Raw genomic sequence first — 12,221 nt, 5'->3', positions numbered from 1 at the left:
ATAATTTCTTTTAAAAAGTGAAAAATACACATACTTCAGCTTTACTACATGACATGCAATGACATATTTCAAATGTCTGTTTTCTTCTTTGCAGCTACTTGTAAATCATGAAAATACAGCGAAGGGAAAAAGCTCACTTGATTTTCAGTATGACAGCAGACTATTAAAGCAAGGCTTCATGGGGGGGGGGTTCAAGCAGGGGTTTAAGCCAAGCATTCAATCCATGTTGTTTTTTGATCCTTTGATGTCGGCTCTTGCTCTCACTGTTGAGCAGAATTCACCAAGTGTGGGATTGTTCTCCCACTAACAGGGAATGTGAGCTGAGATTAGCCATGACACATGTTAGTTATACCTTATTGATGATGTGTCGTTACAAACGTAACCTTGCAGTATCGACAAATATTGAAACATTTCATGATGGGAAAGGGCAACTTTGACTCTTCCAAGGGCTGCAATAAAAGCCAAATTGTGACAGAGCACATATATCCCAAGAATTTATGGCAACTATGGCTAATTCACGGAAAAGACCAATTGTAGGTCTTGCTATTTATTCGACATGCAAGCATACATTCCATTATCTCAAAATAAATCCAGCAAAACAGCCATTTGAAGTCATTTAAAATGACACCATTCAAATAACCATAGCCCTACCATTGCCTGCAAAACCCACAGTTTATTCATTTTTAGAAATTGGCCGGCAGTCTGCAAAGTATTAGGACAGGGGCTATATGTGGCCGGCACGCCTCCAGTTTCCCAGGTCTGTTTTATAACATCAGATGCATTTCCAATTTTTTAATCAGGCGCTAAAACGATCACAATTTCAACTCAAAAAAATACCTGAAAAATATAATGTATATGTTGTTCTTGTAGAAATAACTGAAAAAGCAATTAACCTTTTGTTGAAATGCCTTTTTTGAGAGGCATCTGGAGTTCACACACAAAGTTATAGCACTTTGCTGCCACAAGGGTGTGCATCTGATGTTAACAAAAAATGGCCTTAAAATGTTTAGAACCATAACTTTGGTGTGAAGTTACAAATATTACGTGACCATGTCATTATTAACTATGTGAATAAATAAACAACAGCCTAGAGTGAATCTACACCCAGTTTACAAAATGACATCAACAAGCAGCAGTAGTATAATTCACTAGTCATTGGTAGCAATGATCCCATCAGCTCTTGTTGTCATAAACATAACCTCTCCCCACCAAGGATAATCCGACTGGACATACAAGTGCACGAAGTGCTGCCCTTTGCTGCTGGCCTATTAAATTAGCCAGCCTGATGCAGTTTGCAGGTCTTTGGCAGATCCCGAAACACGCAGCAGGGCTCCACGGGGTCTAGGCCTGCTGCCCACCCAGAGCCCGGCGCTGACGTACAACCAGGTCTTGAATGTTACATTGCTCACTTTGTTTGCATTCCCCACAGATCAAGGAGACATTTTAGAAAGCAGGAGAAGGGCAGACACACGTGCAATATGATCCTGCTCAAAAACCCAGAAATAACAACAGTAATTTACACTCTTATCGCATGCAAAAGCTCGCGAAGCAGACACACTGTGACGCACTGAGTCAGGTCGAGCTGGTATTTCCACTCAGTGTATTTCATCAGGTTTTTTTGGTTTTTTTCTTTTGTAAGTCCAGAAAGTCAGAGCACATGTTGAGTTAATCCAATTTCAATAAAGCAACGTGTGTGTTTTGTTTGCATTTTCAGTGGAACGCCGGGAATGTGCACCTATACACACACTCCTTATCACCTCTAATCTTATTTCTCCGGCCAGTTGCTGCTGGTGAGACAATGCCAGCAACGACACACACACACACACACACACACACACACACACACACACACACACACACACACACACACACACACACACACACACACACACACACACACACACACACACACACACACACACACACACACACACACACACACACACACAACTGCTGTTCGTGTATTTCTGATCCCCAGATATTCCTGCAGCATGACAACTCTGTTCAAAGAAACTTTTGATTTTCAAAAAAAAAAATATATATATATGATGTTTGTTTGTTTTCTTCTTTCGTCATACTTCGCTGTCAAAGGGAAAACAACTTTCAGTCACTTACTTGCAGGCTTTTAAAAGAGGGTTGGACGGAGGAAAAAGCTCTGCGAGTGTCGTGTAACACGGAACTGCTACAGCATTATAAAATCCAACCTTCAAAAAGAGAAGAGAAACTATAATAAACAGTACACAGTTCACAATGGAAACTATTTATTTTCATAATAAGAAAACAAGACACGATAAACTTGAAATTCAGGGATGTTTCTTAGCAAGAGAGTGTTTTGTATATGTTGTGTCCCTAATGTGTGAGCAGATTTGCTTTAACTCACAAACTGTGTCTCAAATGAGTTCCTTCAATAGCCTTGTATGCACAAATATTTTATTTATTTTTTTATTTTTTTAATTTCACTGGCTGAAAGCACCGCAAAGTGAAGCTAAATATACTACCAATATCCACAGCAGAGGTTTTCTTACATTGTGTGACTATACCAGCCCCTCAAAACTTTGCTTTAAAGCTTTTTTTCATTTCAAACATGTAACAGTGCTGGTTATTGTACTGTCATTAACTACAAGTCACCATTTCCACTTTAGTCATACTTTCTGAGAAAGGGTATTTCTGTAGTCTTCAAAACCTGACTTTCCTTCTCCAATTAACCCCCCCCCCCCACTAACTCTTATTAAACGACCACTAACAGTACATCAGAATAATGTGTCAAAGCACTGTGGGAGTGCTGGTCTTACCTGCCCTTGGGGAATTTCATGCTTCTTGTCTCTGTCCATCATGGCGATTGGCTGCATCCCAATCTTCTTCATCTCATCTCCCTATGAAAGAACAAAGTAAGAGCCCAGCATTTATTTTTAAATACTGTGGTACACCTCCTGGCCTGTAGACAACATCATATTGTGCTTCACAAATTGCAGGACATGCAAAGTTGTATCAGTGTTTACAAGCCATAACAGAGGTCTGACTGTTCTACTTGAGGCATGATCATGACACTAAAACTGTTCAAGCCCGAACAGTATCCCACTGTACCTCAGCCCAGAACTCAGCATAGATGTCGTTGGCCGTGAGTCGTGTGATGTGCCACTGCTTGGTAACAGAACACAGGTCACATGCTGTCATCATCAGACCAATCACACGGTCCCTGGAGGGGAGCAGAGCCTCGTTACATCCATGTGGAGAAACTCAATGTTCTGTTGAGGCGCGCCAAGTCCAGATTTCTCTCTCATACTCGGGATCTCATTTATGAACTCACACACCACTTTTAATGCTTGAGCCAGATTTATAGAAACAAACTTGACTGGAAAATGTGCCTACTCTGACCCATGTGTACACACGAGGTGGAAACAAGGAATACTGACACAGGCAATATAATGGTGACTCCAAGCCAGATAGAATTAATTAAACATGAAAACATTAAATCATACATTAATCAAATATACATGCAGTTTATAATGGTTCACACTGACAAAGTGTTTTATTTGTTCTTGCTTTGACCAACCATAGACAGGTAACACAACAACTTCTGCTTGTTAAAAATGCTTTACAAATCAAATCACAGTCAATGTTTTGGTCAAGATGTCTGATGGTCACATCGGGGATACATAGAGGAGACAGCTGGAGTCTACAATTCAGCTGTTGAGCTGTTAAAAAGCCAGAATGAAGTCAGCATCTTGCAGCTGGGAGGATTTTACTCCACTGGGTTTGAATTAAATAATCATCCATCGTTCTTCATGTCAACTTGGTAACTAAGGGAAATTATTGAATGAAAGCTGTGTGTGTGTGTGTGAGAGAGAGAGAGAGACGCTACTTACACACCTTCCCCAGATTACAGACATCATTTTCAGTTTCAGTGACGGTAACTGTGAGGCACGGTTAGACTAATTTCCCTTTCTCTTGTTGTCATTAAGTGAACTCTTTTTAAGTTTCAGACTCTGTTTGATATCCTTGAATGTATCACAACAGCAATATTTCACAAGCACACTTTTTTTTTTACACACTGTTATAGTTCCACCTCCAACTCAACTATAATTCATTTTCACTGTAAACTATCGTTAATACGCAGAATCACGTCTGTTTCATCACTCAGGAGCTGTGTTGCACTGACCATTCATGGCTAAAATTTTAGTCTGCTCAAGTGGGGATAGAGGCCGATCAATATCCATGTCTGACTGTGATTCATAAAGTACAAGATATATTAATGAGACTCCTGATGCAATCCTGAACTGAGCACCACTGTGAGCTGTGGTCTGACCTGTGCGAATGGTTGCTGAAGTCCAGTGCCCCCGAGGCCAGCAGCTCCGTGAGCTGCTGGTGGTTGTTAAAGTACAAGGCGAGGTCCGTGGCGATGATGGCCTTTCGGATGATCTCCAGCATCTGCTCGTACTGGCTGGAATTCAGGTTGGAGAAAATATTGTGCCCTTCCAGCTATGAGAAACAAAGAGATCAATAAAAAAGCAAAAGCTCCACTTATGAGGCGTTCAGCTCAGCTAGACTACAACAAGTTGAAGACAAGTTAATGCCAGGCCATCGGACCCAGCAACAGAAAGTGTTACAGAAGAAGGCAACACCAACCAAATCACATGATCCTCTCAGTTGATCTATAATTAACCATTTGTGCCTTAGTTATTAGTAGCTTATGCTACTTATTTAACTCTTTAATCCTTGATGGGATCCATGTGTGCAAACTGGAAGAATGTGAAGCGTAAAACCTCAAAACAGAGAAAATACAAATGGAAGTAAATTCTGGTATTTTCAAATTATCATGGTGAGTTTAAGATTTCCATGTCAAATACAAAGAAGGACCGGCAACTTGTCCCGGTTTATCCTGCCCTCGCCCATAGAAAGCTGGGCTTGGCTCCAGCACCCTGCGGCCATGAACAGGATTAAGACAAATAGAAGATAGATGGATAGATACAAAGACAATTTTATAGTTAATTTAGCTTTAATTTACTGATGTGTTCATATCTCTGTGTACATATGCTCTGAATTCTGATCTTGTCTATGTTGTGCTGTCAATGTTTATCTACGTGCATATGTTATTAATAATTAGCAAAAAAAGACAGTAATTGTCCATGGCACTATTTCTTTCACACATTATTTGTATGAGAAGTCACACAAAGAAGCAAAAACCTAACTAGTTCTTCCAAAATCAAAATTTTTTTCAAGAAAGAAAAGATTAAAAAGAAAGAAAAGATTTTCTCTAAATCCTTCAAGTGTAGTTGTCTGTGCTAATACTAGTTTATAATCACATTAAGACAATGTGTTGGATTCATAATCTTCTGCCGACTGTTGTTTTGAAGTTGGATGTATGGTGCATCAAATGAAAAGGAATGTTATACTGAGTGTAGTTTCATACCGTATGATTCAAAAGAAAAAAAAATATTGTGAAAATGGTGGATTTCACTGCAGAACAAGTTTTACATAGCTGAGCTCTACCTGCAGGATGGAGACGGTTTGAGAGAAATGGTGCTGCTCCATGGTAGAGGTGGAGTACAGAGCAGCCAGCGGATGGTCAAACTTCTGCAAGTAGGCATTGCTATACCCCCGATGATCCAGATCATGGCACAAACAGGCTATCAACAAACCCTTCTTCTGTAAAATCAAACATAAAAAAAACAATGAAAAAATTTGAAATCAAGCAGCTGCTTCTCTTGTGCCAAGAAAATAGAACAAGAAGCATACCTCTTCCTCTGTGAACATCCCAGACGTTTTCTGCAGTATGACGTACATACAGTGTGCCACCGTCACCGCATGCTTCCAGTTGTGGTAGGGCACGCGGCGGTAGTTCTTCCGTACGGACATGGTAAAGCGACACAGTTTCTCCAGCTCAAAGCTACATGCACAGAAATATAGTCACGTTTGCTTTGTTGGAGAACAAAATGGTGTCGGTGACAAGTGTTGTGGTCCTGTGACATTACCAGTTTTTTCCACAGGAGCTGTGAACCATGTAGATAAAGACAGCAGGCCATATCTCTTCGAAGGAATTGATGTCAAAGTGGAACCTGAAGGATGGAGGAAGGGGAGAGGATGAAGAAGAGGCTTAAATTAGCAGAGACAGCACACCTGGGAAAAGCAGAAGAGATGCAGATGAGGGGCGTTCGTAGGTCTGAGAGAGTTAAGCAGACAGGTTGACATCCAGAAACCCTTTCCCGTCTCACTGCACGTTACAATCACCGTCTGGACTTTCTCATAATCCCTTTTGAAGACATGTGGCGGTAGACCAACTCCACTCAAGGTCACAGATTTTGGAGATGAGCGAGGAGCAGAAGCGAGAACACCTCTCAGGCCAACAGTGCAGGCAAACACACGGCAGGACTCAGAGAAAGGGACACTTACATTTCAATCTCTTTATAGATGATCGCAGGGAGGTTGAGCTGGGAGAGGGTCTTCAGTTCTTCAGATGTGCAGATGCTGTGATAAGACAGTTTTTCCATGGTCACTCTGTATATGCATTCGGAGTGTCGGATCCTGTGATACATCTATGGAGACAAGCGGGGAAACTCTGATCAGGGAATAAGTCTTTAAACTATCAAGACAGAAACTGAACAATTCTCACGGAAATATAGCATTTTATATCTTTATTCAATGCATTCAGCATCACTGCCTGAATTTTCAAAAGGGTCAGACAGAGTTAAATTGTCATCTCTGTGTCTCTAAAGCAGTGTCTTCACATCTGATTTGTATCCCTGCTCCCTTCCCAGACAAGCTGGAGTAAGCTGGTGAATACAGGCGCCAGACCTCACGCCTTCCTCCGTAAATCACTGTGAAAAAGAAGCTGGCCAGAGCGGGCTTCCTACAGACACCAGGCATAAATTACAGCCAAACATAAATCCCGCCACTGCACGGATGCAGACTGCTCGTCTTAAAATATTAACATAACCGCATCAATTTTAAAACCAACTTTGTGACGCTGCTCCTGCGTACGTTTGTCGCACGGACTGACGGTGAGTCAGGCCCCACAGCGAGGGGATGCTTTGACAGACAGACCACACAATGCAATGCTCCGAGAGTTAGCATGAATCATGGGATGTCTATGTTCCAGGGAAGGGATAATAATCTGTGTTTATTCACACACTCTCCATGTCCGGGAGAAAAACCTAACATATTGCTCTGGCAAACAGGAGAAACTACATTCCGTTACCAGCCTAACCAAGCCTTTAGGATGACGATGATGAAGACATTACGTCAAACATGCAGTTGTGGCTCTGAAGTAGGCCTATTACATAATTCTCACATACCGTACCTACACTGCAAAACAAGGACAGCAGACTTGTCCAGACAGTACATAAAGAATAAGAAGCATTTTTTCTGCTGTTCTGTTGAAGAATATCAGTTAGTCTTTTTTCATTATATTTACACTCGTATTACTTACATTTGCACAGTGTAAGGCCAGAGCACAAAAGACAGCAAACATCTTAAAGTTGTTCTCATCTGTTTTAGTGAAGGCACTTCCGCTTAGCTTGTTCACCATCTGCACCACACCTATTACGGTTCCCCTGCTGACAATGGGCATGCACAGGATGTTCCGCGTGGTGTAGCCAGTTTTGAGGTCCACCTCTCTGCTCACAAAAACACAGATATGAGAAAACAGTCAGACCTCAAGGGGAATTTAGGTGAGCCTATGTAGAGCAGTGGCTTTCAAAGCAGGCAAGATCTTGAGGTCAGGAAGAGGAATTCCCCAAAAATAATTTGATCAAAACACATTCTTACATCTGAATTTATTGTTAGTTGGATGGAGACAAACTCTAGATTAGCTTCATTTCTTTTCATGGGTGACGGAACATTAGTCCACCCACACTTTGAAAACCTCTGCTGTCGAACATCGTGACAAGTAGTTGGACTACAATGATTTTATCTTAAAAAAAACAAAACACAGAATGAGAAGTGAAACCTGTTCACACAAATGTGTTTACCGGTTGAACCGTGGGTCTGCATAGGCATCTGGGATATTTAAGACTTCCCCTGTCCGAGCCACTTGGCCAGCTATTCCCTTGTCTATAGAAAACCTGAAGAAAAGGGTGAAAAAGAGTTACCCGTGCTGTAAACTGTTTGAAATTCAACAATGTATACACAATGTATGTATGTACAATTATATTTGAGAAGAAAGTGGTAGAATCCCAGCAGAATTTCTTCAAGCTGTTACAAAGATGAAAGGTACAGTTTAAGAAAAAGACCAATGTTACGTGCCTAATTTCTTTGGTTTTCCTAAAGACAGGTTTGCCTTCTTTCTCTTCTCCGATGTCAAAAAGGTCAGAGTACAGTTCTTTGTTGTTGTGATCTACCTGGAAGAGTGCACACCTGTCTGCATTCACCAGGTTTTTTGCATATATCTGCAAAACAAAGTCAGGGACACAATTTTAAAAGGTACACCGACATAAACACAAAGAATTATCACTCTAAACTTCATCAAATCGAATGTATTACTGCTTTTTTTTTTTTAATAGAGCAGATAGACAGTGATGATATACACAAACACAGTTTGGGTTCAGGTCATCCCAGTTCATTTTAGTGGTTGAACCAGATGACATAACAGTCACAAAGCAATGAAAAACATAGAAAGTGGTGGATTTTAGAAAAAGAAAGAAATTAGAAAATCTTCAAAACAATCTCATTGTTTCGCTCCCCTACTTTGATCAGTTTTAAATGTTGAAATGACTGTATAAACATTTGAATATAAATGATAAATGTTAGCTCTATAGTGAAAAGTAACTGTTAGAAGTAGTAGTATACGCAACATTTTATTAAACTATTTTCATATTTTCTGAAGAAATAGTTTTTATTTTAGACACACACAGTTCAGCACACACTCTGAAGATGTGCAGCCTTGAGGACAATGTGAATGAACACAGACTTGCAGAAATCACACTCACCATAATATGTTCAAGTAGAGAATCTATTGCCACAATGTTATCAAAGTATGTTCTGTGCGAAAAGAAGAAATGGTGCATTGAGATGTTTGACAAATGGGAAGCTCTGATGACGTTCACATTCAAGACATGAAAACTCACTTCCCTAAAATGTAATCACTTTTTATATTGTGAGAGCAGAACGTTGCATTTCATGTTTACTCTGATATTTTAACAAAGAATAGAAATATCATCTCACTTTGGAGCTCAAATATTCCATTGATTTGACTTTATCTCAGAACATGCCACTTTCATTTCATCTGAGCTTTCAAAAGTATTTACTTGGTGTTCGGGGCACTCGAGAGAGCTCTTCTTACCTTGACACATCTAGAAGGAAGTCATTGAGCTCAGTCTGTTTGGCGAGACCTCTGCACACCTGCAAGCAAACAAAAAGATTTATTCATTAATTTCCCACAGAGCACATTCAACGTCCTGCATGCACTGTGCACAAATGGACTGACTGATCCATGCAGTTGGCTGCTGGACAGAATCATGAGTAGTAGTAACAGCATCTTAATGGTAAGTTGGCGTGCATTGTGTTGTAACGCTCAGAGATCCGCTGTGGCCAGAGCTGCAGTGGGATGCTGCTTCTCTGAGGTGTTATCTGTTCATATAAAAACAGCACTGGGGCATAATGACATCCCTGGGGAGCTGTTTGTTGAATCTATGGCTCAGTTGATTGGACTGGGCCCAGTGACAGCCCAGGTCCAGTACACAGTGGATTTCACCTTTAAAAACATCTACCGCAGAACCAGAACAAACAACGTCATTCAGAAGCAAAATAAGCGGTTAAAGGTGGTGTTCACCTTGTTCCCAGACAAGTCTCTGGTGAGGCATTACAGTGCATTGTGGATGCTATAATGTACAATTTCCGAATCGTATCAGTGCTCAGTGACAGTTTGCTCACCTGTACTTGATGAATGGCAACTGAAGCCCAGGCTAAATTAGCTGTTGCAACCTGGAAAAGAAAGTAAAGCTAAGCATCAAAAAATAACAAAAAAAAAGCCAAACACATACATGAGCAATGAATACGCATAATTATGTTTCAGTCCATCAAGCAGTCATACAAAAAGTGTTCATCCAGAAATTCAGCTCCACTGAAAAGACACAGACTCAGATGCACCTGTAAAACGATTGTGGCTCTTTTTTTTGAGGTAAAACTAAAGCTCCAGTATTTCTTTCTTATGGATGAGAAGTTTAATGACTATGTTTGATGTCAAAGTTGCTTCGTTTAGCAACAACCCCATGAAGCTGCAATGTTTCAGTTTTCAGCTTCGGTGGAACTAAGAACCTAATTAATCAAATTAATGTAATCTAGTTCGTTTTTTTTGATACTTGTGCCTTTTCCATTTTTTCCAATTATGTAATTTAATTTGAAATATTTTACACTTAGGTAAAATCTATACCAGGGGTCCTCAATTCCGGGCCTCGAGGGCCAGTGTCCTGCACGTTTGAAGTCTCACAGTTGCAACACACCTGAATGCAATAAGTGGCTTGTTACTTAGCTTTCTTTACACGCTTGATGATGACGTCAACATCAGATTGAGGTGTGCTGAAGCTGGGAGAGAGCTAAAACGTGCAGGCCGTGCAAGCAACTGAGCAGGCCGTGTACACCGGCCCTCGATGCCCGGAAATGAGGACCACTGAGGCCTGGGTCATTTTCCAAGAGATCTGATTGGTCAGGAGGCGGAGCTGTGACCGATTATCGAGAACGTAACCTGCTTGGGAGCAGGTTAGACATTCAGCGCAAGTTGTGATTTATCCCGGTGAGAATTGAGCGAGCATTTCTCTGAACCATTTCAGTAATAAAAGCGAATGTTTGTGTCCGAGCCGCGATGTTGCTTTGGTTTCAACTGCAGGAGCTGACAGCTGTCTGGGCAGACTGGTAACAGAGGTTGCGACTGGGTATGCTCATAATTTCAATGAATATTGAGCTATTATTTTGTAACAAAAAGTTAAATAAAAAGAATCATTTTGAAGTGGTGAAAAAAAATCATGAGAAGTTAACAATTCTGACTCCTTTAGGATGCTGCTTCAAAAGTACACAATTTAAGCCATTCCCCCCACTGCACATGTGTTTTACAGAATATATTTTGTTGTAGGTTTACAAGGGTGAATTTCCCTCACCCTCTCTGGTCTCCTCATCTTCAAATGTGAATGTTATTGTTTTATGGATAAAATTAACGCCCCTGTAAAGTGATCAAAGCTACAACAATTGGCAGAAGGGACCAAAATCCAATTTTTCCCAGAAATCTAAGTAAACTCTTATTCATTGATGGTGAAACACTTGATTAAATCCAAACACACACAATATACACTGTGGCTCACCTTAAGTGGTGAATTAATATATTTTAGGAAGGAGTGATTTTTAAGAAGTCTGCTAGAGACAACTGACACTGTATTTGTACTCCAGGTTGTTTCGTAATTTAAATTCATCTTCATTGAATTTACAATACAGTAAAGATCCCTGCCGTTGGTTGCATTCGAGATTGCACCAAAAAGAAAGTCCTTGCGGCCAAAAAGTACACCAAGTATTTGACACAACAAAGTGTACCCGATGAAGACAACCAGATCCAGATTAAGGTCGATACCAAGCTGACGGCTGTTTTGCGAGCCTCGCTCCAGCCTCCCACTCTCCCACTGTTTTGTCTGGGTCAGACTGACCTCCTGCTGGCTGAGGTTGAAGGGCTCCTTGCCCCAGTGCCGGTGCAGCTCCAGGATGGCAATGAGGTCCCCGATGGCAGTGAGGATGGGGAGGCACAGGACAGAGTGAACATGGATCCCTGAGTCCTGCCCTGTGCCGTCGGGGAATCGCTCGTCCTGTAACACAACGACCAGGTTGTTATGACCTCAGCCGTCACAGGAACCTAACCTGTACATGGTAAACCTTTGTTTCTGACTCATGTATAGCGTCCCACATGGATCCGGCATATTTAATAATTAAGTATATGAGGAAAAGTCTTAGATTACCAACCCTGGGGAACTGTTGCTGATGATTCTTGAATTGTAAAGTATTTTACAGATTTTCCTAGATATTTCTCTTCTTAATCTAGCCAGCATGTAATATGGAGGAAGTGAAACGTCTGAGATCTTTTATCTGAATTCTAACTAAACAAGCAAGTCCACTATTGAATTACAAGACAAATTTCAAGCAATTTTCATCATCAAAGTATGATCGCTCTAGTAGTAATCAGAATGGTTGTCACACATTATACAACGAAATGTTATTTGACTGTAATTAGGTAAATATGGTCGCCCTAC

The 12,221-nt window shown here is 40.8% G+C and overlaps 1 protein-coding gene across 2 annotated transcripts in view; it reads right to left on the bottom strand.

The window, feature by feature from the left end:
- Positions 1-12,221, bottom strand: part of pde10a (phosphodiesterase 10A) — a 34,524-nt gene that overhangs the window by 667 nt on the left and 21,636 nt on the right. Inside the window, exons 7-21 of one of the 2 annotated variants that reach the window (XM_080507180.1) lie at positions 11,625-11,780; positions 9,868-9,918; positions 9,278-9,336; positions 8,925-8,976; positions 8,242-8,384; positions 7,968-8,060; positions 7,427-7,613; positions 6,391-6,533; positions 5,973-6,056; positions 5,737-5,887; positions 5,491-5,646; positions 4,307-4,479; positions 3,085-3,196; positions 2,793-2,873; positions 2,116-2,204 (exon numbers count right to left, since the gene is read on the bottom strand). In XM_080507180.1, the coding sequence (XP_080363306.1) occupies positions 2,116-2,204; positions 2,793-2,873; positions 3,085-3,196; positions 4,307-4,479; positions 5,491-5,646; positions 5,737-5,887; positions 5,973-6,056; positions 6,391-6,533; positions 7,427-7,613; positions 7,968-8,060; positions 8,242-8,384; positions 8,925-8,976; positions 9,278-9,336; positions 9,868-9,918; positions 11,625-11,780 (1,730 nt within the window). The remainder of the gene's footprint in view (positions 1-2,115; positions 2,205-2,792; positions 2,874-3,084; positions 3,197-4,306; positions 4,480-5,490; positions 5,647-5,736; positions 5,888-5,972; positions 6,057-6,390; positions 6,534-7,426; positions 7,614-7,967; positions 8,061-8,241; positions 8,385-8,924; positions 8,977-9,277; positions 9,337-9,867; positions 9,919-11,624; positions 11,781-12,221) is intronic. The other variant, XM_080507181.1, reaches the window with a different exon arrangement.

Source organism: Blennius ocellaris (assembly GCF_963422515.1).
Source record: "Blennius ocellaris genome assembly, chromosome: 13".
NCBI lineage: Eukaryota > Metazoa > Chordata > Actinopteri > Blenniiformes > Blenniidae > Blennius > Blennius ocellaris.
This window is presented reverse-complemented; position numbering and strand designations above follow the sequence as displayed.